The 26,474-nt window shown below is 40.4% G+C and overlaps 2 protein-coding genes across 8 annotated transcripts in view; both read left to right on the top strand.

Moving 5' to 3' along the window:
• The window catches only part of LOC120722316 (C-C chemokine receptor type 1-like), a 44,750-nt gene extending 19,750 nt beyond the window's left edge, over positions 1–25,000 (top strand). Inside the window, exons 1-3 of one of the 6 annotated variants that reach the window (XM_040013270.1) lie at positions 1,864–4,141; positions 5,112–5,261; positions 5,475–6,811. In XM_040013270.1, coding sequence (XP_039869204.1) covers positions 4,135–4,141; positions 5,112–5,261; positions 5,475–6,373 — 1,056 coding nt within the window. In that variant the 5' untranslated portion in view covers positions 1,864–4,134 and the 3' untranslated portion in view covers positions 6,374–6,811. Of the gene's footprint in view, positions 1–1,863; positions 4,142–5,111; positions 5,262–5,474; positions 6,812–18,970; positions 19,721–20,579; positions 20,724–23,550 lie in introns of those variants that run through there. The other 5 variants (XM_040013272.1, XM_040013269.1, XM_040013276.1 and 2 more) reach the window with 5 other exon arrangements.
• LOC120722313 (C-C chemokine receptor type 2-like) lies at positions 52–14,628 on the top strand. 2 transcript variants are annotated; one of them, XM_040013263.1, is made up of 3 exons: positions 52–594; positions 13,039–13,203; positions 13,417–14,628. In XM_040013263.1, the coding sequence occupies exons 1-3, from the start codon at positions 534–536 to the stop codon at positions 14,313–14,315; spliced, it is 1,125 nt and encodes a 374-aa protein (XP_039869197.1). In that variant the 5' UTR covers positions 52–533; the 3' UTR covers positions 14,316–14,628. The 2 variants fall into 2 exon arrangements, with proteins under 2 accessions (XP_039869197.1, XP_039869198.1); XM_040013264.1 differs by lacking the exon at positions 52–594 and adding an exon at positions 11,943–12,085.
• Positions 25,001–26,474: the final 1,474 nt, after the last annotated feature.

Genomic DNA, 26,474 nt, shown 5'->3' with positions numbered 1-26,474 from the left:
ACCAAACTTTGTGGAACTGACCAGCCCTCTGACCACCTTCACCTGGAGGGCTGCGCCGAATCTAGTTTAGGGTACAGAACAGTGTCCCCTAAACTGTTCTCCATAGTGATGCCTTGAGCATAGGGCTAAGGCCATTTTGTTCCAGCTGATAAGGGAGGGGTGTACATCAGTCAAACGTTATTAGAGCATTAGAATGGCTACAGTAGCTTAGGCTCCCTGGTGGTGAAGTGTGGCTTGTGGCTCAGCTGCAGGGGAGAGGTATTGTAGCGAGTTTTGGGGTCAGTGGCAGGGCAGGCTAGCTGGCACAGGTGTCACTGACAAACTAATCAGGTCTTTTCCATATTTAAAGCAGTAGTACGCTGGGATGGGTGTGGGTGTGGAGAGAGAGAAGACTGAACAGAGTGATTGGAGCTATACGAAAGCCGCACGACAGTAATCAGTCAAACTACGCAATAACAAGGTCACGTGTTGGCCAGCAAACACTGTGTCTGCAGCATCATGCTGGAGTTTCCTGTAGCTTGAGACGTGCTACAATGAACCATCATGAAAATCTCAGAGAAATACATTCAGCAGCTTGCTGCATCTACATTATAAGTAAGTAAGTAAAGTATCGTGTGAGTGTAGAGTCTATGCTGTGCAGCAGTGATGTGACAATGAGACCAAGAAGAAGAAGAAACAAATAATAACAGTAGTGAACATGATAATATTAAACTTTGTGACACATTAGGTAAAAACCAGCAGTCATTTTGTGAAGGTGTCAATTTGTGTCACCGTATGCTTCGTTGTTCTTTGAAGTATTTTTTGGCTGTCTAGATGTTGAACAGACTCCTGATAACGATCTCACTTGGGCACGTACAGGAAGTGAATTCTGCATTTCTGATTTGTGCTCTTCTTTATCAGACTGCTGACAGTGAGACAGATTGTTCATTTCTACATATCTAATAGGATAACAACAGTAAAACCGAAAAAAGCAGCTGAAGTGCAATTCCTGACTTCACGTGGTTGGAAAAGACACCACTGAGATATGTTGGGTGAATACATTTTAACAGTAATACAGAAATCCTAATGTTGCAACTGAAATTATACCATAATTCACGTTTTCTGTTTTATATATCGTCTAAAGATCTTTTGATTTTAACATCTTTTGTGAAAAGTAAAAAGATACGCACTGCCACAATTGCTTTGAAGGTGTCCTTTATATCTGCTAACATCTACAATCATCTCACCTGCAAACATGTATTTTTTGAAGCTACTCAATATATGAATACTATTTTAATAGTGTTAGGATGCCTGGGTCGTTGACCCAAGGTTTTTGAGTTTATTATTTATTATTTCCAGTCTTTGGTTTCTTTGAGTTCTGTCTTATGGTTTATGTCTCTGTCTTCTCTAGTTGCTCTGTCTCCCCTGTCAGCTGTATCCCCTTGTCTAGTTCGCGTCTCTGTGTATCCTTAGTTGCTATATCCCCGTGTCCAGTCAGTGTCTGTGTCGGCCCTGGTCCCACGTCTCTGTTCCCTCTGTTGTAGTGCCTGCATGTGAGTCTGTGTCTTTTGTTCAGTCTGTGTTATGGGTTTCCTGTTTTACTTTGAAAGTCCATGTCTGATGTTAATGTGTCTGGTTTTGCTTCCCCTTGTCTCGTTAGGCCTGATTTGCCCCAGCTGTGTTTCCCTCCTGTTACACAGAGGGAGCAATCAGGGAATGGGTATTTGAGCCCTGTGTTTCTTTGTGTCTGGGTCGTGAGCTACCGTTTATCTAGCTGTGTGTTCTGTCAGTCCTCTGGTGTAAGTTGATTTTTGATTTTTTTTTTTCCCCCAGTTATGTTATATTTGAGTTTAACATTAAAGCTGTTTTGAGTTCACATCTGGCTCCGGAGTCTGCACCTTGGGTCCTATTCCTGTCTGCACACAGCCTACGCATAACAGATAGTTGTCAAGTTACATAATATCATGGTATGCAAAAAGAAAAAAAAGATCTGTGTGGAAAATCATTGAAAAGAAGACCGAAAGAAATATTGCACCAGCATTACAGCCTATTCACCTTCATGGTTGTCATGACGCTGGACTGCTACACGATCATCGTGCACGCTCACAGGGTTCGCACAATGAGGGCTTCCATCATTCTGACCGTGCTCGTTTGGATCCTGAGCTTGTTTGTCTCTCTGCCAGATTTTATCTTCAGAAAGGCAAAAGGACAGGAATCCCAAGGAGTGGAGTGTGACTATCCTGAAGAAAGCGTTATGATATGGGAGCGTTATGATTTGTTCACCACAAATGTGCTGAGTCTCGTGATTCCCTTGTTGGCTGGTAAACATGAGGACTGCAAAGAAGATTGTCAAGCTGATCATCTGTATAGTGGTTGTATTTTTCCTACTCTGGGCCCCATATAACATTTCCCTAAAGCGCTATACAAATACAGGCCATTTACCATTTTCCTGAAGTTCCTTCGGGAAAGAGAAATAATCCTCAATGATGAAACCTGGTCCAAAAATGTAAGGCTGTCGATAACAGTAACTGAGACCTTAGCTTATACTCACTGCTGAGCCTTGCAGCTGCTGAAGAAGTTGGTGCCATACAGGCCATTTACCATTTAAAAGGATAGAAGGTGGAGGGCAGGTGAGTTTTTTGACATGCATTTTTCACGCTTGGAAAAAAACAACAAATAAACTCTTCACCTGAAAACATTTTTTACTTTCTTTTCTCTGCCTCTTATTTGTACAAAAATGTCACTTCTCAGAAAACACCTTGTTGTGGGTAAATTAAATTGAAGCATAAGCAACAACAGTAGAAGTCATTGCATAAAATCAACCTAATCTTTCTTTAAAAACAAGAATGAGTCTTTCAGAAGAAAAGATGGAGAGGGCTTTCTCATAGGATCAAAAATTAAACAGTTCAGCAATCTGAACATAATGTTTGTTTTTTGTAAGATTCAAATAATTTGAGGATTATATATTTTTCATGTACAGTATGTTAATATAGATTCAAAAATTACGAGTGACAGCTCCAAAGTGTGTCACACCCAAATACAAGTTTAAACTATTCCATGCAAAGAAAAGTTATACATTTACTGCACGCATCAATAAACTTTGCCCGTTCAACTGCACATGAACACAAATATTTAATCAGCCAATCACATGGCAGCAACTCAGAGCATTTAGACCTGCAGACATGGTCAAGTCAACCTGCTGAAGTTTAAAGCGAGCATCATAATAGGGAAGAAAGTGGATTTCAGTTAAAGTTACAATGAACATGATGTGATTATTTGTGCCAGAGGGGCTGATTTGAATATTTAAGTGTGCAACCATCTCTAGTGTTTACAGAAAATGGTCCAGAAAAGAAACAATATACAGCCAGTTATCGTTGAGCTGGTACGATTGCAACATTAACTCAAATAAAAACTTGTTACAACCAAAGTATGTAGAAGAGCATCTCTGAATGTATAATATACATTGATCTAGATGAACTACAGCAGCAGAAGACCACACTCAATGGTGCTCAAATAGCTTTCACAGCCACCGCAGCCTAAATCTAACAGACCAGCTTTGGGATGTGGCTTAGCTGGAGGTTTGTCTTTATGAATGTGCAGCCACCAAATCTACAGCAACTGCACGATGCTATCACATCAACATGAACCAAAATCTCTGAGGAATGTTTGCAGCACCTGTTGAAGGTAAAAGTGGGTCCAAACCAGTATTAGTGAGGCATAATGGCTAAAGTCTCCTGTAAGTGCACAATGTATGATACTGAGCAGTATCCTTAATGAGTCAAAGAAGAAAAACAAATAAAAATAGTATCAGTAACAATATTAATAATAATAAACCTTCTGTCACTTTAAGAGATAACGTGCAGTCATTTTCTGAAAGTGTGAATTTGTGTCACCATTTGCTGTGTTGTGCTTTGAACCATTTTCTGGCAGTCTAGATTTAGGGCAGACTCCTGATAAAGATCAGATTTGGGGACGTACAGGAAGCAACATCTTTTTTTCCCTTTTCTGTTCTCATCAATAGGGGACTGCAGAACGTTTGATAGTTAGTTCATTTCTGCACATCTAAAGGGATCACATCAGTAAACGGGGAAAGGGAGCCTTGAAGTGTAATTCTTGACTGAACCTGGTTGGATGAACTATCATTGAGATATCACAATGTCAGGTAATTATCTTTCAACAGTAATCCACAATTTAGACTATTTAAAGTGTCATTTTTTTACAGAGATCTTGGAAATTTACTTGGGTTATAAAGTGTAGTGTTCAAAGCTGCACGCATTGTCACAGAGATCTAAAACCAAATGCTGTGACTGAAACTATGTCAAAGTTACTTCATGATTTCTAATTTCATCTTTAATCTAGAGATCTTATTTTTACTGTTGTTTTTTATTAGTAGATGAAAACATATAAAAGTTATTCACTGCCACAATGCCTTAATATGACTTTTACAGCTGCTGTTATCTCCAACCATGTATCTGTTACTTTCAGAATAATTATAATAGTAATTTTGTAAAATCCCAGTAATAGTATAGAAAAATTTCAAATGTGCCAAAAAACAGCAAAAAACAAGTCTACATGAAAAATCATAATAAGATAGATAAACAAAGTAAATGAAATAATCTATCCTAGGTTTATAGCTGTATACCATGAATTTTAATCTTAAACCATGAATTTTAATTTGAATCCTCATAAAACCAGTTTTCAGATTAAATCCTGTTTTTATAAAGTTTTGGCTCAATGATAATGTTCCCAAGGACGGAGTACCAATGAGCACCAATAGGTGGCAAAATCACCCCCACTGTCAACTCCCTGGGGGGCCAAACCAGCAGACGTGAATGGATTATTTGTGGTGCTCATAGCAAAGGAAAACCTCCTTTAAAACAGAAACATGTCATCAGCAATAGGTTGGCAATTCAGGCTGCACTTGATAAGGGTTGAAACGGCATTACGAAACCAAACCTAACACTTTGATGCAATGAGCATTCAAAAATAAATCCAGTTAACCTCTAACGGTAGCATGTGTTTACAGCAGTAAAGAAGTCTTTGATATACTGTTTTGCATCTTAATTGTCGTAGCCTGTGCTGAAATTAATATAAAAAATAATAATAGTAAAGCTTTCTCTTTCTTTCTGCAGAAGAAAACACCACATCCTATTATTATTCATTTTACTATGAGTTTCCTAACGGCACAGACCTTTCTCCTACCTACATGGGTGATGTAAAGGACTTTAACAAAGTGTTTCTCACCACTCTCTACAGTTTGGTTTTCATCATGGGATTCATAGGTAGGTGTGTCCTCTTGTGTGTATGCTGTGGAGATTATGGATTGTTACTACACATTGCACAGACCTCCTTTTCTGGGAATTTCCAACTTGCATACTTCAAAATATGTATGCAGGTGTGTGTATGCGAGACACACAGATGAAACGGGAAAGAGAGAATGTTGTTCAACATGTAACAGTGTGACAGGTACACGTATTGTGTTTTTTCTTCCAAAGGTAACGGACTAGTGGTGTGTGTCCTGGTGAAGCATCGCAATCAGTGCAACCTGACAGACATCTGCCTCTTCAACCTGGCTCTCTCTGACCTCCTCTTCGTCTTCATGCTGCCGTTCTACTCTCACTATGCCAGGGTCGGTCAGTGGACTTTTGGAGACTTCATGTGCCGTTTGATCTCCGGGTCTCACCACATTGGCTTCTTCAGCAGCATCTTCTTCATGGTTGTCATGACGCTGGACCGCTACATGATCATCGTGCACGCTCACAGGGTTGCACGTTATCGCACAAAGAGGGCAGCCATCATTCTGACCGTGCTCGTTTGGATGCTGAGCTTGTTTGTGTCTCTGCCGGATTTTATCTTCAGAAAGGCAAAAGAACAGGAATCCCAAGGAGTGGAGTGTGACTATCCTGAGGAGAGCAAAGTCTGGGAGCGTTATGATTTGTTCACCACAAATGTGCTGGGTCTCATGATTCCCGTGCTGGTGATGGCAGGTTGCTACTCCAGGATCATCCCCACACTGATGAGCATGAGGACAGCAAAGAGGCACCGCATCGTCAAGCTGATCATTTGTATAGTGGTTGTATTTTTCTTACTCTGGGCCCCATATAACATTTCCCTTTTCCTGAAGTTCTTCCTGGAAAAAGAAATAATCCTCAATGATAAAGTCTTGGATGAAAATATAAGGCTGTCTATAACAGTGACCGAGGCCTTTGCTTACACTCACTGCTGTCTGAATCCCATCATTTATGCTTTTGTGGGAGAGAAGTTTATGAGACGAGCCTTGCAGCTGCTGAAAAAGTTGGTGCCTGGTTACAGCAGAGATCTGACAGACAGCTCATTCAGGAGGAGCTCAGTTATGTCCAGGGGCTCTGAAATCACCTCCTCTTTTAAACTGTAGAAGGTGGAGGGCAGTTGTAAGTATTTTGTCATGAATGTTTCACCCTGTTATTACTGCAGACCGTGCCTTGTTCATGTTTGTTTTCTTCATTTGGGAGCATTATTTGACACATACCACAGTGTTCTTCACCTGTGTGTCACCTTCAAAATGTGTCTCTACACTTTTGGACCTTTTGAATTTACAGCAATCTTTTTTTCCCCCCCTGACGGTTAGATTATAAATGTACTCAATACTTCTCTCATGCCTTTATTGTGCGTTAGCACTGCTGATATACAGAATCTTAATCACCTTCGACTCTAATGCTCTTCCTTCTTCTGCTCAGGTTAAATTAAACCTGCTGGTCTGTTAAACCGTACCTGCTGTTTTATAGCAACCTGTAACAGTTTCCTTACTTCTTCAGACATCTTTTATGAGCCTTACATGTTTGCAGAAACACACCAAAAAGAGCATAAAACTATTTCAGATCTCGCTTGTACAAAATGTGCACACTGTCTTACTGTTATTCACATTTCTACCTACTTCCACATTGTTTTCTAATGTTCAGCCTTTTATAGTTGTTTTGTTTGTTGTATTATGTTATGGTTCCTTGTATTTGTCGCTATTTGCCAGTGGAGTTGACTCTTATCCTGATTTTGTATTATCGCTTTGTTAAGACAATAAATGATACAGCAGGTCCTCTGCTTACATTAGATGAAGGTCATGAAGTGCATTGTTCATTCGGAGAAGAATATTTGCAGTGAACATATTCTTTAATTTCTCACTGTTACTGCAATGACAAATTCTGTACACAGTCATGAAAAGAGAGAAGATGTCTCAGATTAGTTTACTATGCAGGTAATTCTTCACTATCGTAAAACAGCAGCATGATCTAATACATGGCACCATGGCACCGTAATCAATTGTACACATTTCCCCTCTCTTTTTTCTATTTCATATTAATGCTAATGGAAAAAAACATTATTTGCATACAATTAAATTAATCTTTCTGATGAGTCTTTCAAAACGAAAAATGAAGAAGTCTTCTTCGCTGCATCAAAAGTTCCTGACTAAATAGTTCAGCAATCTGAACATAATGTTTGTTCCATGTAAGCATAAAAGAAAAGGTGGATTTCATATGTTCATATACAGTATGTTAAAAAAAAAGGTTCAAACAATATGAGTGACAGCTTTGCCAAAATAACCAAAGTGTGTCACTGCATCCCCAAATACAAGTTTAAACTGTTCCATGCAAAAACAAAGTTATACATTTACTGCACACATCAATAAACTTGCTCGTTCAACTGCACATGAACACAAATATTTAATCAGCCAATCACATGGCAGCAACTCAGAGCATTTAGACCTGCAGACATGGTCAAGTCAACCTGCTGAAGTTTAAAGCGAGCATCATAATAGGGAAGAAAGTGGATTTCAGTTAAAGTTACAATGAACATGATGTGATTATTTGTGCCAAAGAAGACCACACTGGATGCCATTCTGATCAACAGATCAAGAAACTGAGGCAGCAGTTTGTACTACATAGTTTGGACAACTGAAGACTGGAAAATGCTGTCAGTTCATATTATTCTTGAGTTCTGCTGCCATACTTGGATGGCAGGGACATGATGCCAGATGTTAGAATTGGGTATAGACAACATGAAAGGATGGATCGATCCTTCCTTGTATCAACAGTTCATGGTGCTGCTGGTGGTGTAATGGTGTGGGGGATATTTTCATGGAAATGTTTGTGACCCTCAGCACCAACTGAGCATCCTGAGTATTGCTGTTGACTATATGCAACTCTTCATGACTGTTTTAATCTCCTAATTCCTGATTCCAGCAGGAACACCCACCATGCGTGAGTTCAAATAACCTCACACTATTATATTTACATGACAAGCTCAATGTGCTCAAACGGCTTCCACAGCCACCACAGCCTAAATCCACCAGACCAGCTTTGGGATGTGGCTGAACTGGAGGTTTGTCTTTATGAATGTGCTGCCACCAAATCTACAGCAACTGCACGATGCTATCACGTCAGCATGGAACCAGAATTTCAATTCAATTCAATTCAATTTTATTTATATAGCACCAAATCACAACAACAGTCACCTCTAGGCGCTTTATATTGTAAGGTAGACCCTACAATAATACATACAGAGAAAAACAATCATATGACCCCCTATGAACAAGCACTTTGGCGACAGGGCGAAGGAAAAACTCCCTTTTAACAGGAAGAAACCTCCGGCAGAACCAGGCTCAGGGAGGGGCGGGGCCATCTGCTGCGACCGGTTGAGGGTGAGAGAAGGAAAACAGGATAAAGACATGCTGTGGAAGAGAGACAGAGATTAAAAACAAGTAAGATTCAATGCAGAGAGGTCTGTTAACACATAGTGAGTGAGAAAGGTGACTGGAAAGGAAAAACTCAATGCATCATGGGAATCCCCCAACAGCCTACATCTATTGCAGCATAACTAAGGGAGGATTCAGGGTCACCTGGTCCAGCCCTAACTATATGCTTTAGCAAAAAGGAAAGTTTTAAGCCTAATCTTGAAAGTAGAGATAGTGTCTGTCTCCTGAATCCAAACTGGAAGCTGGTTCCACAGAAAAGGGGCCTGAAAACTGAAGGCTCTCCCTCCCAAATACTCTAGGAACAACAAGTAGGCCTGCAGAGCGAGAGCGAAGTGCTCTAATAGGGTGATATGGTACTACAATGTCATTAAGATAAGATGGGGCCTGATTATTCAAGACCTTGTATGTGAGGAGCAGGATTTTGAATTCAATTCTGGATTTAACAGGAAGCCAATGAAGGGAAGCCAAAACAGGAGAAATATGCTCTCTCTTTCTAGTCCCTGTCAGGACTCTTGCTGCAGCATTTTGGATTAATTGAAGGCTTTTCAGTGAGTTTTTTGGACATCCTGATAACAATGAATTACAGTAGTCCAGCCTAAAAGTAATAAATGCATGAACTAGTTTTTCAGCATCACTCTGAGACAGGATATTTCTAACTTTAAAGATGTTGCGCAAATGGAAGAAAGCAGTCTTACATATTTGTTTAATATGTGCGTTGAAGGACATGTCCTGGTCAAAAATGACTCCAAGGTTCTTCACAGTGTTACTGGAGGCCAAAGTAATGCCATCCAATCTGGTTAGATACCATATGTCTAAGATTTTCAGGGCCGAGTACAATAACCTCAGTTTTATCTGAATTAAGAAGCAGAAAGTTAGCGGCCATCCAGGTCTTTATATCTTTAAGACATTCCTGCAGTTTAACTAATTGGTGTGTGTTATCTGGCTTCATGGACAGATAGAGCTGGGTGTCATCTGCATAGCAGTGAAAATGTATGCTATGTCTTCTAATGATGCTGCCTAAGGGAAGCATGTATAATGTAAACAGAATTGGTCCTAGCACTGAACCCTGTGGAACAACATAATTAACCTCAGTGTGTGAAGAGGACTCTCCATTTACATGAAAAAATTGGAGTCTATTAGATAGATATGATACCAACCACTGCAGTGCAGTACCTGTAATACCTACAGCATGTTCTAATCGCTCTAATAGGATATTATGGTCAACAGTATCGAATGCTGCACTGAGGTCTAGCAGGACAAGCACAGAGATGAGTCCACTGTCAGAGGCCATAAGAAGATCATTTGTAACCTTCACTAAAGCTGTTTCTGTGCTGTGCTGAGCTCTGAAACCTGACTGAAACTCTTCAAATAAACCATTCCTCTGCAGATGACCTGTTAGCTGTTTGACAACTACTCTTTCAAGGATTTTTGAAATGAAAGGAAGGTTGGAGATTGGCCTATAATTAGCTAAGGCTGCTGGGTCTAGAGATGGCTTTTTAAGTAAAGGTTTAACTACAGCCATCTTGAAGGCCTGTGGTACATAGCCGATTATTAGAGATAGGTTGATCATATTTAAGATCGAAGAATTAATTAATGGCAGGACTTCTTTGAGCAGTTTTGTAGGAATGGGGTCTAAAAGACACGTTGATGGTTTGGAGGAAGTAATTATTGAAGTTAACTCAGAAAGATCAATTGGAGAAAAAGAGTCTAAATGAACATCAGTGGTACTAAGAGTAGCTGTAGATAATATTAGATCTGTGAGATGGTTATGGGTAATTTTTTCTCTAATGATTAAAATTTTATTTGTGAAGAAGTTCAAGAAGTCATTACTAGTTAACATTAAAGGGATGGTGGCTCAACAGTGCTTTGACTTTTTGTCAGCCTGGCTACAGAGCTGAAGAGAAACCTGGGGTTGTTCTTATTTTCTTCAATCAGTAAGGAATAGTAAGATGTTCTGGCTTTGCGGAGGGCTCGCTTGTAAAGCAACAAACTATTTCTCCAGGCTAAATGATGATCTTCAGCATTTCCTCGCCAACGTATGAGTTATCTGCTTTAGGCTACGTGTTTGTAGCCATGGAGTGAAGTACTTCTCATTTGAGGCCTTAGTTTTCATAGGAGCTACAGTATCCAGGGTCGTACTTAGTGAGGAGGCAAAGTTATTAACAAGATAATCAACCTCTGTTGGAGTAGCGTTCAGATAGCTGCTCTGCTCTGTGTTGGTACAAGGCATTGAAGATGATAACAGTGGGTGGATTATATTCTTAAACTTAATTACAGCATTTTCAGAAAGACATCTATTGTGATTAAATCTACTCTCCACTGCTGTGTAATCAATTATTGTAAATGTAAATGTTATCAGGAAATGATCAGACAGGAGACGGTTTTCAGGAAACACTGTTAAATGTTCAGTTTCTATGCCGTATGTTAAAATAAGATCTAGAGTGTGATTAAAGTGGTGGGTGAGTTCTTTTACATTTTGAGAGAAGCCAGTTGAGTCTAATAACAGATTAAATGCCACGTTGAGGCTGTCATTTTTAGCATCTACATGGATGTTAAAATCACCCACAATAATTATTTTATCTGAGCTGAGCACTAAACCAGATAAAAAAAAGTCCAAGAAATCAGACAGAAACTCTGTGTTAGGTCCAGCTGGACGATAGATGATAACAAATAAGACAGTTGGGGTTGAGTTTGACAAGGCTAAGCATCAGACTTTCAAATGAATTAAAAGTCTGTCTTGGTCTTTCGTTAATTAAGAGGCTGGTGTGAAAACTTGCTGCCACATCGCCCGCGCGGCCTGTGGTTCGAGATTTCTGATAGTTAGAATGACTCGGGGGTGTTGATTCATTGAAACTAACATAATCATACTGGATCTCTAAGTAATGTTTGCAGCACCTGTTGAAGGTAAAAGTTGGTCCAACACAGTAAGACATAGCAACTAAAGACTCCTGTAAGTGCACAGAGTATGATATTGAACAGTGGTGTACATTAATGAGTCCACGAAGAAAAACAAATAAAAAATAGTATCAGTAACAATATTAATAATAATAAACCTTCTGTCACTTTAAGAGATAACGTGCAGTCATTTTCTGAAAGTGTGAATTTGTGTCACCATTTGCTGTGTTGTGCTTTGAACCATTTTCTGGCAGTCTAGATTTAGGGCAGACTCCTGATAAAGATCAGATTTGGGGACGTACAGGAAGCAACATCTTTTTTTCCCTTTTCTGTTCTCATCATTAGCGGACTGCAGAACTTTTGATAGTTAGTTCATTTCTGCACATCTAAAGGGATCACATCAGTAAACGGGGAAAGGGAGCCTTGAAGTGTAATTCTTGACTGGACCTGGTTGGATGAGCCATCACTGAGATATGACAATGTCGGGTAATTATCTTTCAACAGTAATCCACAATTTAGACTATTTAAAGTGTCATTTTTTTTTACAGAGTTCTTGGAAATTTACTTGGGTTATAAAGTGTAGTGTTCAAAGCTGCACGCATTGTCACAGAGATCTAAAACCAAATGCTGTGACTGAAACTATGTCAAAGCTACTTCATGATTTCTAAGTTCATCTTTAATCTAGAGATCTTATTTTTACTGTTGTTTTTTATTAGTAGATGAAAACATATAAAAGTTATTCACTGCCACAATGCCTTAATATGACTTTTACAGCTGCTGTTATCTCCAACCATGTATCTGTTACTTTCAGAATAATTATAATAGTAATTTTGTAAAATCCCAGTAATTGTGTAGAAAAATTTCAAATGTGCCAAAAAACACAGCAAAAAACAAGTCTACATGAAAAATCATAATAAGATAGATAAACAAAGTAAATGAAATAATCTATCCTAGGTTTATAACTGTATACCATGTAATGAATTTGAATCCTCGTAAAACCAGTTTTCAGATTAAATCCTGTTTTTATAAAGTTTTGGCTCAATGATAATGTTCCCAAGGACGGAGTACCAATGAGCACCAATAGGTGGCAAAATCACCCCCACTGTCAACTCCCTGGGGGGCCAAACCAGCAGACGTGAATGGATTATTTGTGGTGCTCATAGCAAAGGAAAACCTCCTTTAAAACAGAAACATGTCATCAGCAATAGGTTGGAAATTCAGGCTGCACTTGATAAGGGTTGAAATGGCATTACGAAACCAAACCTAACACTTTGATGCAATGAGCATTCAAAAATAAATCCAGTTAACCTCTAACGGTAGCATGTGTTTACAGCAGTAAAGAAGTCTTTGATATACTGTTTTGCATCTTAACTGTCGTAGCCTGTGCTGAAATTAATATAAAAAATAATAATAGTAAAGCTTTCTCTTTCTTTCTGCAGAAGAAAACACCACATCCTATGATTACCATTATTTCTATGAGCTTTCTAACAACAACTCTGAGAACGACACAGGCTTTTCTCCTGCCAATCTAAGTGATGTAAAGGACTTTAACAAAGTGTTTCTCACCACTCTCTACAGTTTGGTTTTCATCCTAGGATTCATAGGTAGGTGTGTCCTCTTGTGTGTATGCTGTGGAGATTATGGATTGTTACTACACATTGCACAGACCTCCTTTTCTGGGAATTTTCAACTTGCTAACTTTTAACTATGTATGCAGGTGTGTGTATGTGAGACACACAGATGAAACGGGAAAGAGAGAATGTTGTTCAACATGTAACAGTGTGACAGGTACACTTATTGTGTATTTTCTTCCAAAGGTAATGGACTAGTGGTGTGTGTCCTGGTGAAGCATCGCAATCAGTGCAACCTGACAGACATCTGCCTCTTCAACCTGGCTCTCTCTGACCTCCTCTTCGTCTTCATGCTGCCGTTCTACTCTCACTATGCCAGGGTCGGTCATTGGACTTTTGGAGACTTCATGTGCCGTTTGATCTCCGGGTCTCACCACATTGGCTTCTTCAGCAGCATCTTCTTCATGGTTGTCATGACGCTGGACCGCTACATGATCATCGTGCACGCTCACAGGGTTGCACGTTATCGCACAAAGAGGGCAGCCATCATTCTGACCGTGGTCGTTTGGATGCTGAGCTTGTTTGTTTCTCTGCCAGATTTTATCTTCAGAAAGGCAAAAGAACAGGAATCCCAAGGAGTGGAGTGTGACTATCCTGAGGAGAGCAAAGTCTGGGAGCGTTATGATTTGTTCACCACAAATGTGCTGGGTCTCGTGATTCCCGTGCTGGTGATGGTAGGTTGCTACTCCAGGATCATCCCCACACTGATGAGCATGAGGACAGCAAAGAAGCACCGCATCGTCAAGCTGATCATTTGTATAGTGGTTGTATTTTTCTTACTCTGGGCCCCGTATAACATTTCCCTTTTCCTGGAGTTTCTTCAGGAAAGAGAAATAATTTTCAATGATGAAACCTGGTACAACAATGTAAAGCTGTCAATAAAAGTGACCGAAGCCTTTGCTTACACTCACTGCTGTCTGAACCCCATCATATATGCTTTTGTGGGAGAGAAGTTTATGAGACGAGCCTTGCAGCTGCTGAAAAAGTTGATGCCTGGTTACAGCAGAGATCTGACAGACAGCTCATTCAGGAGGAGCTCAGTTATGTCCAGGGGCTCTGAAATCACCTCCTCTTTTAAACTGTAGAAGGTGGAGGGCAGTTGTAAGTATTTTGTCATGAATGTTTCACCCTGTTATTACTGCAGACCGTGCCATGGACAAGTGAACTGAATCATTTCTTTAACAGGTTTGATTCATCCAGGATGCAGTATCCAACATGGGTTGCAGTCTCACCCAGAATCTTAATCACCTTCGACTCTAATGCTCTTCCTTCTTCTGCTCAGGTTAAATTAAACCTGCTGGTCTGTTAAACCGTACCTGCTGTTTTATAGCAACCTTTAACAGTTTGCTTACTTCTTCAGACATCTTTTATGAGCCTTACATGTTTGCAGAAACACACCAAAAAGAGCATAAATCTATTTCAGATCTTGATTGTACAAAATGTGCACACTGTCTTACTGTTATTCACATTTCTACCTACTTCCACATTGTTTTTTAATTTTCAGCCTTTCATATATGTGTGTGTGTGTGTGTGTGTGTGTGTGTGTGTGTGTGTGTGTGTGTGTGTGTGTGTGTGTGTGTGTGTGTGTGTGCGTGTACATATAGATATAGATATACATAGACATATATAGAGAGAGATATAATTTGTTGTATTATGTTATGGTTCCTTGTATTTGTCGCTACTTGCCAGTGGAGTTGACTCTTATCCTGATTTTGTATTATCGCTTTGTTAAGACAATAAATGATACAGCAGGTCCTCTGCTTACATTAGATGAAGGTCATGAAGTGCATTGTTCATTCGGAGAAGAATATTTGCAGTGAACATATTCTTTTATTTCTCACTGTTACTGCAATGACAAATTCTGTACACAGTCATGAAAAGAGAGAAAATCAAACGTTCTATGAGATGGTCTCAGATTAGTTTTACTATGCAGGTCATTCCTTACTATTGTAAAACAGCAGCATGATCTAATACATGGCACCATAAGTGGTGCAAAGACCTACAATAAAGATGCCATCAATTGTAAACATATTCAAGTAAAATGAAGGTCTGAAGTTCCTGATAAGCTGTACTAAGAACAAAAAATAAACTCTTCATTTGCAAACATTTTCGCCTCTCTTTTTTCTATTTCATATTAATGCTAATGGGGAAAAAAACTACACCACCTCCTTGGCGTGGGGAATGTGAGTTTCAGGAGAAACAAGAAAAAGCCCATTATTTGTATACATTTTTAAAAGGAAAAAGGACATGATGGGTCTTTGACGCTGCATCAAAAACTACCTGACTAAAAAGTTCAGCAATCTGAACACAATGTTTGTTCCATGTAAGCATCAAAGAAAAGGGGGATTTCATATTTTCAAAAGATAAGATGAGATAACCTTTATTAGTCCCACACGTGGGAAATTTGTTGTGTCTCAGCAGAAAGTGGACAGTGCAAAGTTACAGGAGAAAAAAAAACCCCACTGCAATAGGATAAGACAAGAATGTTAAGTGGTTGCAGTGGAGGATGTTTGTGCCTGCGGAAGTCTACCACCAGCTCCTTGGTTTTACTGGTGTTGATCTGGAGGTAGTTCTGCTGGCACTAGTCCACAAAGACTTGGGTCAGTTCTCTGTACTGCCTGTCATCCCCATCAATGTTGAGGGCGACAATTGCAGAGTCATCAGAGAACTTCTGAAGGAAGCACTGGGTGGAGTTGTGGGAGAAGTCTGCAGTGTAGATGGTGAAAAGGAACGGAGCCAGAACCGTTCCCTGTGGGGCCCCCGTACTTCAGACAACTCTGTCCGACACACAGCCCTGAATTCTCGCGTACTGTGGTCGGTCGGTGAGGTAGTCCAGTATCCATGATGTGAGGTCATGGTCCACTCCTAAGTTCTCCAGCTTGTCCTTCAGGACCGTGGGAAGAATGGTGTTGAAGGCATTGGAGAAATCAAAGAGTATGATTCTCACAGTGCTCCCACCGGTCCACAGGTGAGAGAGGGAACGATGTAGGAGGTGATTGACGGCATCATCCACTCCAATGCCAGGTTGGTAGGAAAACTGAAGTGGGTCCAGTGATGATCTCACCAGGGTCCGAAGCTGAGCCAGCACCAGCCGCTCCAGGGTCTTCATCAGGTGGGGAGTCAGAGCCACCGGCCTGTAGCTGTTGAGAGCATTTAGACCTGCACACATGGTCATGTCAACCTGCTGAAGTTCGAAGTGAGCATCATAATGGGGAAGAAATTCAGTTTAATTTCTGTTTACCATAACGTGGTTGTTTGTGCAGAGGGGCTGTTCTGAATGTTTCAGGAACTACTGCACTATCTATTCAGGACGACCGTGGCTCAGGGGGTTGGGAAGCGTATCTGTAACCGGAAGGTCGCCGGTTCGATCCCCGGGCTCTCTGTCCTGGTCGTTGTGTCCTTGGGCAAGACACTTTACCCTACTGCCTACTGGTGTTGGCCAGAGGGGCCGATGGTGCGATATGGCAGCCTCGCCTCTGTCAGTCTGCCCCAGGGCAGCTGTGGCTACAACTGTAGCTGCCTCCACCAGTATGTGAATGTGAGAGTGAATGAATAGTGGCATTGTAAAGCGCTTTGGGTGCCTTGAAAAGCGCTATATAAATCCAATCCATTATTATTATTATTCAACCATCTTTAGTGTTTACAGAGAATAGTCCAAAATAGAAACGATATCCAGTGAGTTGCAGTTCTCTGTTTGAAAATGTCTTGTTGATGGAGAAGACCCAGACTTCTGACACAGCTAGCTGGCACGAATGCACCAGTAACTCAAATAACAACTCGGTATGACCAAAACATGCAGAAGAGCATCTCTGAATGCACAACACTTCAAATCTTGCAGTAGATGTGCTACAGCAACAGAAGACCACATTGGATGCAACGCTGTCAGATAAGAGTATGGGTAATGGCTGATTTGAAAAGTTTCAGTCAGGTTTCAGAGCTCATCACAGCACAGAAACAGCTTTAGTGAAAGTTACAAATGATCTTCTTATGGCCTCTGACAGTGGACTCGTCTCTGTGCTTGTCCTGCTAGACCTCAGTTAAGCATTCGATACTGTCGACCATAATATCCTATTAGAGCGATTAGAACATGCTGTAGGTATTACAGGTACTGCACTGCAGTGGTTTGTATCATATCTATCTAATAAATTTTCATGTAAATGGAGAGTCCTCTTCACACACTGAGGTTAATTATGTTGTTCCACAGGGTTCAGTGCTAGGACCAATTCTGTTTACACTATACATACTTCCCTTAGGCAGCATCATTAGAAGACATAGCATACATTTTCACTGCTATGCTGATGACACTCAGCTCTATCTGTCCATGAAGCCAGATAACACACGCCAATTAGTTAAACTGCAGGAATGTCTTAAAGACATAAAGACCTGGATGGCTGCTAACTTTCTGCTTCTTAATTCAGATAAAACTGAGGTTATTGTACTCGGCCCTGAAAAGCTTAGACATATGGTATCTAACCAGATTGGATGGCATTACTTTGGCCTCCAGTAACACTGTGAAGAACCTTGGAGTCATTTTTGACCAGGACATGTCCTTCAACGCACATATTAAACAAATATGTAAGACTGCTTTCTTCCATTTGCGCAACATCTCTAAGGTTAGAAATATCCTGTCTCAGAGTGATGCTGAAGTTCATGCATTTATTACTTTTAGGCTGGACTACTGTAATTCATTATTACCAGGAAGTCCTACAGACTCCCTGAAAAGCCTTTAATTAATCCAAAATGCTGCAGCAAGAGTACTGACAGGGGCTAGAAAGAGAGAGCATATTTCTCCTGTTTTGGCTTCCCTCCATTGGCTTCCTGTTAAATCTAGAATTGAATTCAAAATCCTGCTCCTCACATACAAGGTCTTAAATAATCAGGCCCCATCTTATCTTAATGACATTGTAGTACCATATTAGATACCATATTAGAGCACTTCGCTCTTGCTCTGCAGGCTTACTTGTTGTTCCTAGAGTATTTGGGAGGGAGAGCCTTCAGTTTTCAGGCCCCTCTTCTGTGGAACCAGCTTCCAGTTTGGATTCAGGAGACAGACACTATCTCTACTTTTAAGATTAGGCTTAAAACTTTCCTTTTTGCTAAAGCATATAGTTAGGGCTGGACCAGGTGACCCTGAATCCTCCCTTAGTTATGCTGCAATAGGGATAGGCTGTTGGGGGATTCCCATCATACATTGAGTTTTTCCTTTCCAGTCACCTTTCTCACTCACTATGCGTTAATAGACCTCTCTGCAATTAATCATACCTGTTATTAATCTCTGTTACATATGATTGTTGGGTTTTTCTCTGTATCTATTATGTATCTACTATTGTATGATCTACTGTACAATATAAAGCGCCTTAAGGTGACTGTTGTTGTGATTTGGTGCTATATAAATAAAATTGAATTGAATTGAATTGAAATTCTGGTTCCATGCTGACGTGATAGCATCGTGCAGTTGCTGTAGATTTGGTGGCAGCACATTCATAAAGACAAACCTCCAGTTCAGCCACATCCCAAAGCTGGTCTGGTGGATTTAGGCTGTGGTGGCTGTGGAAGCCTTTTGAGCACATTGAGCTTGTCATGTAAATATAATAGTGTGAGGTTATTTGAACTCACACTTGGTGGGTGTTCCTGCTGGAATCAACCATTAGAAGATTAAAACATTAGAGTGATGAAGAGTTGCATATAGTCAACAGCAAAACTCAGGATGCTCAGCTGATGCTTAATAAACCATGATGAGGCAAAACACACAGAGTCTGTGTGAAAGTTACTGCATATATGTTCAGTGCAGACAGATATATAGTGCATATGGTTATATAGGTATACATGTCATCCAAAAGTCCCCCCGCCCCCCCTTTCGTGTTACTCTTCACTATATCTATCAAAAAAGGACCCAATATAATTATTCTTTAAAGAAAATGAATGTGCAGCCACCAAATCTACAGCAGCTGCACGATGCTATCACATCAACATGAACCAAAATAACTGAGGAGTGTTTGCAGCACCTGTTGAAAGTTAAAGTGGTTCCAACACAGTATTAGTGAGGCATAATGGCTAAAGTCTCCTGTTAATACAAAGTGTATAATATGTAGCAGTGGTGTACATTAATGAGTCCAAGAAGAAAAACAAATAAAAATAGTAACAATAACAATAAAAATAAACTTTCTGTCACTTTTGGCAAAAACCAGCAGTCATTTAGTCAAAGTAGAAATTTCTGTCACCATTTGCTGTGTTGTGCTTTGAACCATTTTCTGCAAGTCTAGATTTCAAGCAGACTCCTGATAAAGATCAGACTTGGGGACGTACAGGAAACAACACCTTTTTTTTCTCTTTCTGTTCTCATCATTAGCGGACGGCAGAACTTTTGATAGTTAGTTCATTTCTGCATACCTAAAGGGATCACATCAGTAAACGGGGAAAGGGAGCCTTGAAGTGTAATTCCTGACTTGACCTGGTTGGATGAGCCTTCACTGAGATATCACAATGTCAGGTAATTATCTTTCAACATTAATCCACAATTTAGACTATTTAAAGTGTCATGTTTTACAGAGTTCTTGGAAATTTACTTGGGTTATAAAGTGTAGTGTTCAAAGCTGCACGCATTGTCACAGAGATCTAAAACCAACTGCTGTGACTGAAACTATGTCAAAGCTACTTCATGATTTCTAATTTCATCTTTAATCTAGAGATCTTATTTTTACTGTTGTTTTTTTAATAGTAGTTAAAAACAACACAACACTGCCACAATGCCTTAATACAACTTTTACAAGTGCTGTTATCTCCATCCATGTATCTGTTACTTTCAGAATAATAATGGTAATATTGTAAAATCATGGTAATAGTGTTAAAACCTTTCATCACATCCAAAACAATGCTTACATTAAAAATTACAATAACACAGATAAACAAACCCAATAGTCGGTCGTAGGTTTATTATGGAATACCATCCTCGTCTAATAATTTTAATCCCAACAAAACCAGTTATCAGATTTGTTACAATAATGGTGCAGGTTTAAATCATAGACAGTGTGAAGAAGATTTTAATCCTATTTTTTAAAAAGAAGCATTTTATGGATTAACGATGTTCCCAAGAGGGAGTACCAATGAGCACCAATAGGTGGCAAAATCAGCCCCACTGTCAAATGACTGATGGCCAAACCAGCAGACGTGAATGGATTATTTGTGGTGCTCGTAGCAAAGGAAAACCTCCTTTAAAACAGAAACATGTCATCAGCAATAGGTTGGAAATTCAGGCTGCACTTGATAAGGGTTGAAACGGCATTACGAAACCAAACCTAACACTTTGATGCAATGAGCAATATAGTAAATCTTTCTCTCTCTTGCTGCAGAAGAAAACACCACAATCTATGATTACCCAGATTACCATGAGAACGACACAGGCTTTTCTCCTGCCAACCTAAGTGATGTAAAGGACTTTAACAAAGTGTTTCTCACCACTCTCTACAGTTTGGTTTTCATCCTGGGCTTCATAGGTAGGTGTGTCCTCTTGTGTGTATGCTGTGGAGATTATGGATTGTTTCTACACATTGCACAGACCTCCTTTTCTGGGAATTTCTAACTTGCTGACTTTTACCTATGTATGTAGGTGTGTGTATGTGAGACACGCAGATGGAACGGGAAAGAGAGAATGTTGTTCAACATGTAACAGTGTGGCAGGTAGGGCTGGGCCATATCATACCGTTCACGGTAATACCGGTATAATGTTGGGCAATGATAAGAAAATGAAATATCACAATAGAATTTGGGTAAAACGCGCATGTGCAGTGCCTTTGTTTTTATATGCACATGGCGGAAAAAGCATGGCAGCGATGGAGAATGAGAAGGGCAAAAGCTGATCTAAGGAGCTTGGAAAGAAAAGCGTCTGGACTTCTTTGAGTTGCTTGAAAACGTTTCACCTCTCATCCGATAAGCTTCTTTATTTCTAAGGGTCAAATGGTGGAGAGTGCCAGATTTAAAACCAGTGGGAGTTTCCCCCCAAAGAGGGACAAAGGACCCCCTGATGATCCTCTACCTATTCACATGAGCCAAGGTGTGAAAGCGGGTGTGGGTCACAATCAGCCAGGGTTTCGGGTGAGTTCATTGTGAAACCTGGCCCCACCTTATCATGTGATTTCCTGAGGTCAGATGGCCCAGGATGTGAGTGGGCGTTAAGGCGTCTGGGAAGGGATCTCAAAACTGGATTATAGATGGCAGACAGTTGGTGTCGTAAACCACCGCCTCTGTTCAAAGATGGTCGCTCACAGTGGACGTAAATCAGAGGTCCCCAACCCTCGGACCGGTATGGGTCCGTGAGTCGTTTGGTACCGGGCCGCGAGAGTTGAGGCTCAGGTGTGAAATGTATAATTTTCAGGGTTTTTATCGGTTTTCAGCGTTATTTTGTCATCGTTTTTATCGTTAACTTGGTTTTCCTGGGTCTTTTCATGTGTGTTATGAATACATTTTTTTTTTTTCGGTACCGGTACTAGTTTTATTTTGTTGTATTTATCCGCGACACCTTAAAGGCCGGTCCATGAAAATATTGTCAGGCATAAACCGGTCCGTGGCGCAAAAAAGGTTGGGGACCGCTGACGTAAATGACTTCTTTCATTCCTCTTTCAAACCATCTGTCCTCTCTGTCCAAAATGTGAACATTGGCATCCTCGAAAGAGTGACCTTTGTCCTTTAGATGCAGATGGACAGCTGAGTCTTGTCCCGTGGAGGTGGCTCTTCTATGTTGTGCCATGCCCTTGTGAAGTGGCTGTTTGGTCTCTCCGATGTAGAGGTCTGGGCATTCCTTGCTGCACTGTACAGCATATACCACGTTGTTGTTAAGTTTGTTTGCTCCTTAGACTACGATGACCTGGATGACTGAGAACCTTCACAGCAAAAGCGGATCGTTGAATGAAACAGTTGAACCAGAATTGGTTTGTAAAAATGCTGCAACTTCAGTGGTGTGGAACTGGTTTAGCTTTCTTCTGTCAGATACACAACAAAGCACTATTTCTGCTAGAGCATGCTAGCGGACCGTCGTTATTACCATGTTTTTCGGAAAATACGGCGCACTTAAAATCAATCCTTGGATTTTTATGAAAATCGATAGTGCCCCTTATAATCCCGTGTGCCTTATGTATGAATTCTGGTTGTGTTTACTGACCTCGAAACGATTTTATGTACACGGCGCTCGAAAATCTGTCAAATGTTTTAGTACGACTTTGCTAAGCTACGAACCCGCACCGCTTGATGGATTGTCGGAGCATCACGGCTACCGTAGGCAGGAGCCTTGCGGAGTGATACGTACTGTGTTTCAACATAATATAGATAATACAGTATTGTGTGTGTATAACCTCTTTTTAAGTTTTGTGGATATTTTACATGGTTATGTTGAGGATATGTCGGTCAATTTCCACTGGAAATGCCTTTTGATTAAACTGTCAGCAAGGAATTTGCATTTGCACTGTTAAATTTTTATATAACTTTAATGCACATAAAAAACAGCTGCTTGTTTAAGTGAAAATAAATTGATGGGGGTTTTTGCGCTAATGAAGTTGTGGAGTTGTAAAGTATTTTGTCTAGTGTCAATTATATTGTCAGTTATATCGGTATTGCAAATTTTCAAATGTATTGATAGGTTTGTAGCTTAAACCTATTCACTGGAACGTTGAAGACAATGTAATTACACAGCAAAGCAAGACACGAGTAGGCAAAGTTCTTCATGTTTCTCGTGCACGGGAGAGAACCGGACAAGCGCCGTTCCTTCGCTTGACCCCAGTTGCTCTCGTCCACTCCCCCGTAACACTGCTTTTATTGAGGTTACATGAATATACATAGGTTCATTAACATATGACGTCTACATACAAACAAAGAGCACCTTGCCTGTGTGTGTGTGTGTGTGTGTGTGTGTGTGTGTGTGTGTGTGTGTGTGTGGGGTCAGAGTATGACCCCATGAAGACTTCCCTAAACCTGCTGGTCTGGAAGTCCAGCAGTTTATCTAAACAAAGGGCACTTAGCCTAAAACAGATATAGATACATTTATCCTACCATAAAACAATAAGAAAAGGTATGACCTCTCCCATCCTCCCAGAGTGTGGCTCTTAATGCCAGAGCACTCTGGAATGCACACTACGTCTCTGCAGACTACTAAGGATCAAACCTCTATCAATCTACAACTAATTATAAAACTCTAAGCCTACATAAGTAGATATTTCTAAGCATAGATGATAATCAACAATACAAATCCAACATGTATATCGTGATAAATATTTTTGGTCATATCGCCCTGCTCTACTGACGGGTACATATATTATGTCTTTTCCCCCAAAGGTAATGGGCTAGTGGTGTGTGTCCTGGTGAAGCATCGCAATCAGAGCAACTTGACAGACATCTGCCTCTTCAACCTGGCTCTCTCTGACCTCCTCTTCGTCTTCACGCTGCCGTTCTACTCTCACAATGCCAGGGTCGGCCAGTGGGCTTTTGGAGACTTCATGTGCCGTTTGATCTCCGGGTCTCACCACATTGGCTTCTTCAGCAGCATCTTCTTCATGGTTGTCATGACGCTGGACCGCTACATGATCATCGTGCACGCTCACAGGGTTGCACGTTATCGCACAAAGAGGGCTTCTATCATTCTGACCGTGCTCGTTTGGATGCTGAGCTTGTTTGTGTCTCTGCCGGATTTTATCTTCATAAAGGCAATAGGACAGGAATCCCAAGGGGTGGAGTGTGACTATCCCGAGGAGAGCAAAGTCTGGGAGCGTTACAGCCTGTTCACCATAAATGTGCTGGGTCTCATCATTCCCTTGCTGGTGATGGTAGGTTGCTACTCCACGATCATTCCCACGCTGTTGAGCATGAGGACCGCAAAGAAGCACCGCATCGTCAAGCTGATCATCTGCATAGTGCTTGCATTTTTCTTACTATGGGCTCCATATAACATTTCCCTTTTCCTGGAGTTTCTTCAGAAAAGAGGAATAATCCCTGATGATGAAACCTGGTACAACAATGTAAAGCTGTCAATAACAGTGACCGAGGCCTTTGCTTACACTCACTGCTGTCTGAATCCCATCATTTATGCTTTTGTGGGAGAGAAGTTTATGAGACGAGCCTTGCAGCTGCTGAAAAAGTTGATGCCTGGTTACAGCAGAGATCTGACAGACAGCTCATTCAGGAGGAGCTCAGTTATGTCCAGGGGCTCTGAAGTCACCTCTGCTTCTTTTAAACTATAGAAGGTGGAGGGCAGTTGTAATTGTTTTTGTCATGAATGTTTTAGTGTTCAGTTTCAGTGTTTTTCCTGTTAGTTTTGTTTGTTTGTCACTTTGCCACATAGCACCAGTGTTTTTCACCAGTGTCTCTCCTTTAAAGTTTGTCTGTGCACCTTTAGATCCTGCTAATGTTGTTATGGCCATAAGATTTCAAATGTGTTATAAACGACACTATTCTGTTACCATAGCCATATGTTTTAGAGAATCTCACGTCTTTTCCAAGCTCTGTGCAATGCCCTTTCTTCTTCTGCTCAGGCTTAATGAAACTTGCTTAAACTGAACCTTTTGTTTACAACAGTATTTGCAACAATCTGTTAGTTTGTTTTTTGTCACACATCTTTAATGAGCTTGTGGAAAAGTGGTTTATTCAAATGTACGGAATTCTGAAGTTGGGTTTTTGAATAAGTTTTGAAAAAAATGCTTTATGCCAGCATTTATAATGGAATTGGATTGGAAACAAACTTTCCAGTGTTGGTTTTTGTCTCACTTTTTTATATATATATATATATATATATATATATATATATATATATATATATATATATATATATATATATAGAGAGAGAGAGAGAGAGAGAGAGAGAGAGAGAGAGAGAGAGAGAGAGAGAGAGAGAGAGAGAGATATACAGTGGACTGACCTACTTTTGCCACCTTTTACTTTTACATTGTAAATAAATTCCTTTCTTTTGCCTCAGTAACTTTGACTACCATTTCAGATGGGTTTTTGGTGTTGGTTTTTTGTACCGTGCCTGCACACTGTACTGTTTTCCAGGTATTGATCTTATGCACGCTTATGTTTTGTTATGATACTTGTACTTGTACTTTCACTGTTCATGAATCAAGGCTGGCATCCACTCGTCTCTTGTCCTCATTTTGTATCAGAATTTTCTTAAGTCAAAACATTTTACTGTAGATCTTGAATTTACTTAAAATAAAAATCACATTGTCCCGACATCCCCGATGTCACATTGTCCCTGTGACATCGGGGAAGTACACTTAGGAGCAGCTTAAGTGGTAATATTCTACATTCATTCCATATGTTTGTATCTCAATTGAACAAAGTTCAATTCCTAAAATTAAAATAACTCAAATAAAAACTTGTTACAACTACAATATGTAGAAAAGCATCTCTGAATATATAATATACATTGACCCAGATGTGCTACGGCAGCAGAAGGCCACACTGGATGCCATTCCGATCAACAGATCAAGAAACTGAGGCAGCAGTTTGTACTACATAGTTTGGACAACTGAAGACTGGAAAATGCTGTCAGTTCATATTATTCTTGAGTTCTGCTGCCATACTTGGATGGCAGGGACATGATGCCAGATGTTAGAATTGGGTATAGACAACATGAAAGGATGGATCGATCCTTCCTTGTATCAACAGTTCATGGTGCTGCTGGTGGTGTAATGGTGTGGGGGATATTTTCATGGAAATGTTTGTGACCCTCAGCACCAACTGCGCATCCTGAGTATTGCTTTTGACTATGTGCATCACTGTAGAGTTTCCATCTTCTGATGGCTGATTCCAGCAGGAGCACCCACCATGTCATAGAGTTCAAATCACCACACACTGTTATTTTTACATGACAAGCTCAATGTGCTCAAACGGCTTCCACAGCCATCACAGCCTAAATCCACCAGACCAGCTTTGGGATGTGGCTGAACTGGAGGTTTGTCTTTATGAATGTGCTGCCACCGGAGAACATTCATACTGTGCCCCGTTACTGGAGCTGGAGAGTGAGTTATTCAGGAGAACTCTCCACAGCATTAACTGCCCTGTGACTGTACCACCTTAATAAACTATGGTTAAGGCAAATCGTCTTGTGCTTAAGAGTCTACGTGTAAGTTACAGAATATATGTTCAGTGCAGGTAGATATATAGTGTGTGTAGTTATATAGGTATACATGTCATCCAAAAGTTCCCCCGCCCCCCCTTTCCTGTTACTCTTCATTATATCTATCAAAAAAGGACCCAATATA

This window comes from Simochromis diagramma, unplaced genomic scaffold (genome assembly GCF_900408965.1).
Source record: "Simochromis diagramma unplaced genomic scaffold, fSimDia1.1 OVJJ01000618.1, whole genome shotgun sequence".
In the NCBI taxonomy this organism is placed as follows: domain Eukaryota; kingdom Metazoa; phylum Chordata; class Actinopteri; order Cichliformes; family Cichlidae; genus Simochromis; species Simochromis diagramma.
Note: the sequence above shows the minus strand (reverse complement) of the source record. Positions and strands in the feature narration are given on the sequence as shown.

What these genes read in the sequence shown, in the direction of transcription:
- LOC120722313 (XM_040013263.1), top strand. Translation starts at nt 534, where the DNA reads ATGAACCATCATGAAAATCTCAGAGAAATACATTCAGCAGCTTGCTGC. An exon ending in TTGCTGCATCTACATTATAA is followed by an intron (nt 595 to 13,038) that starts GTAAGTAAGTAA and finishes TTCTTTCTGCAG; the next exon opens with AAGAAAACACCACATCCTAT. An exon ending in TTTCATCCTAGGATTCATAG is followed by an intron (nt 13,204 to 13,416) that starts GTAGGTGTGTCC and finishes TTTCTTCCAAAG; the next exon opens with GTAATGGACTAGTGGTGTGT.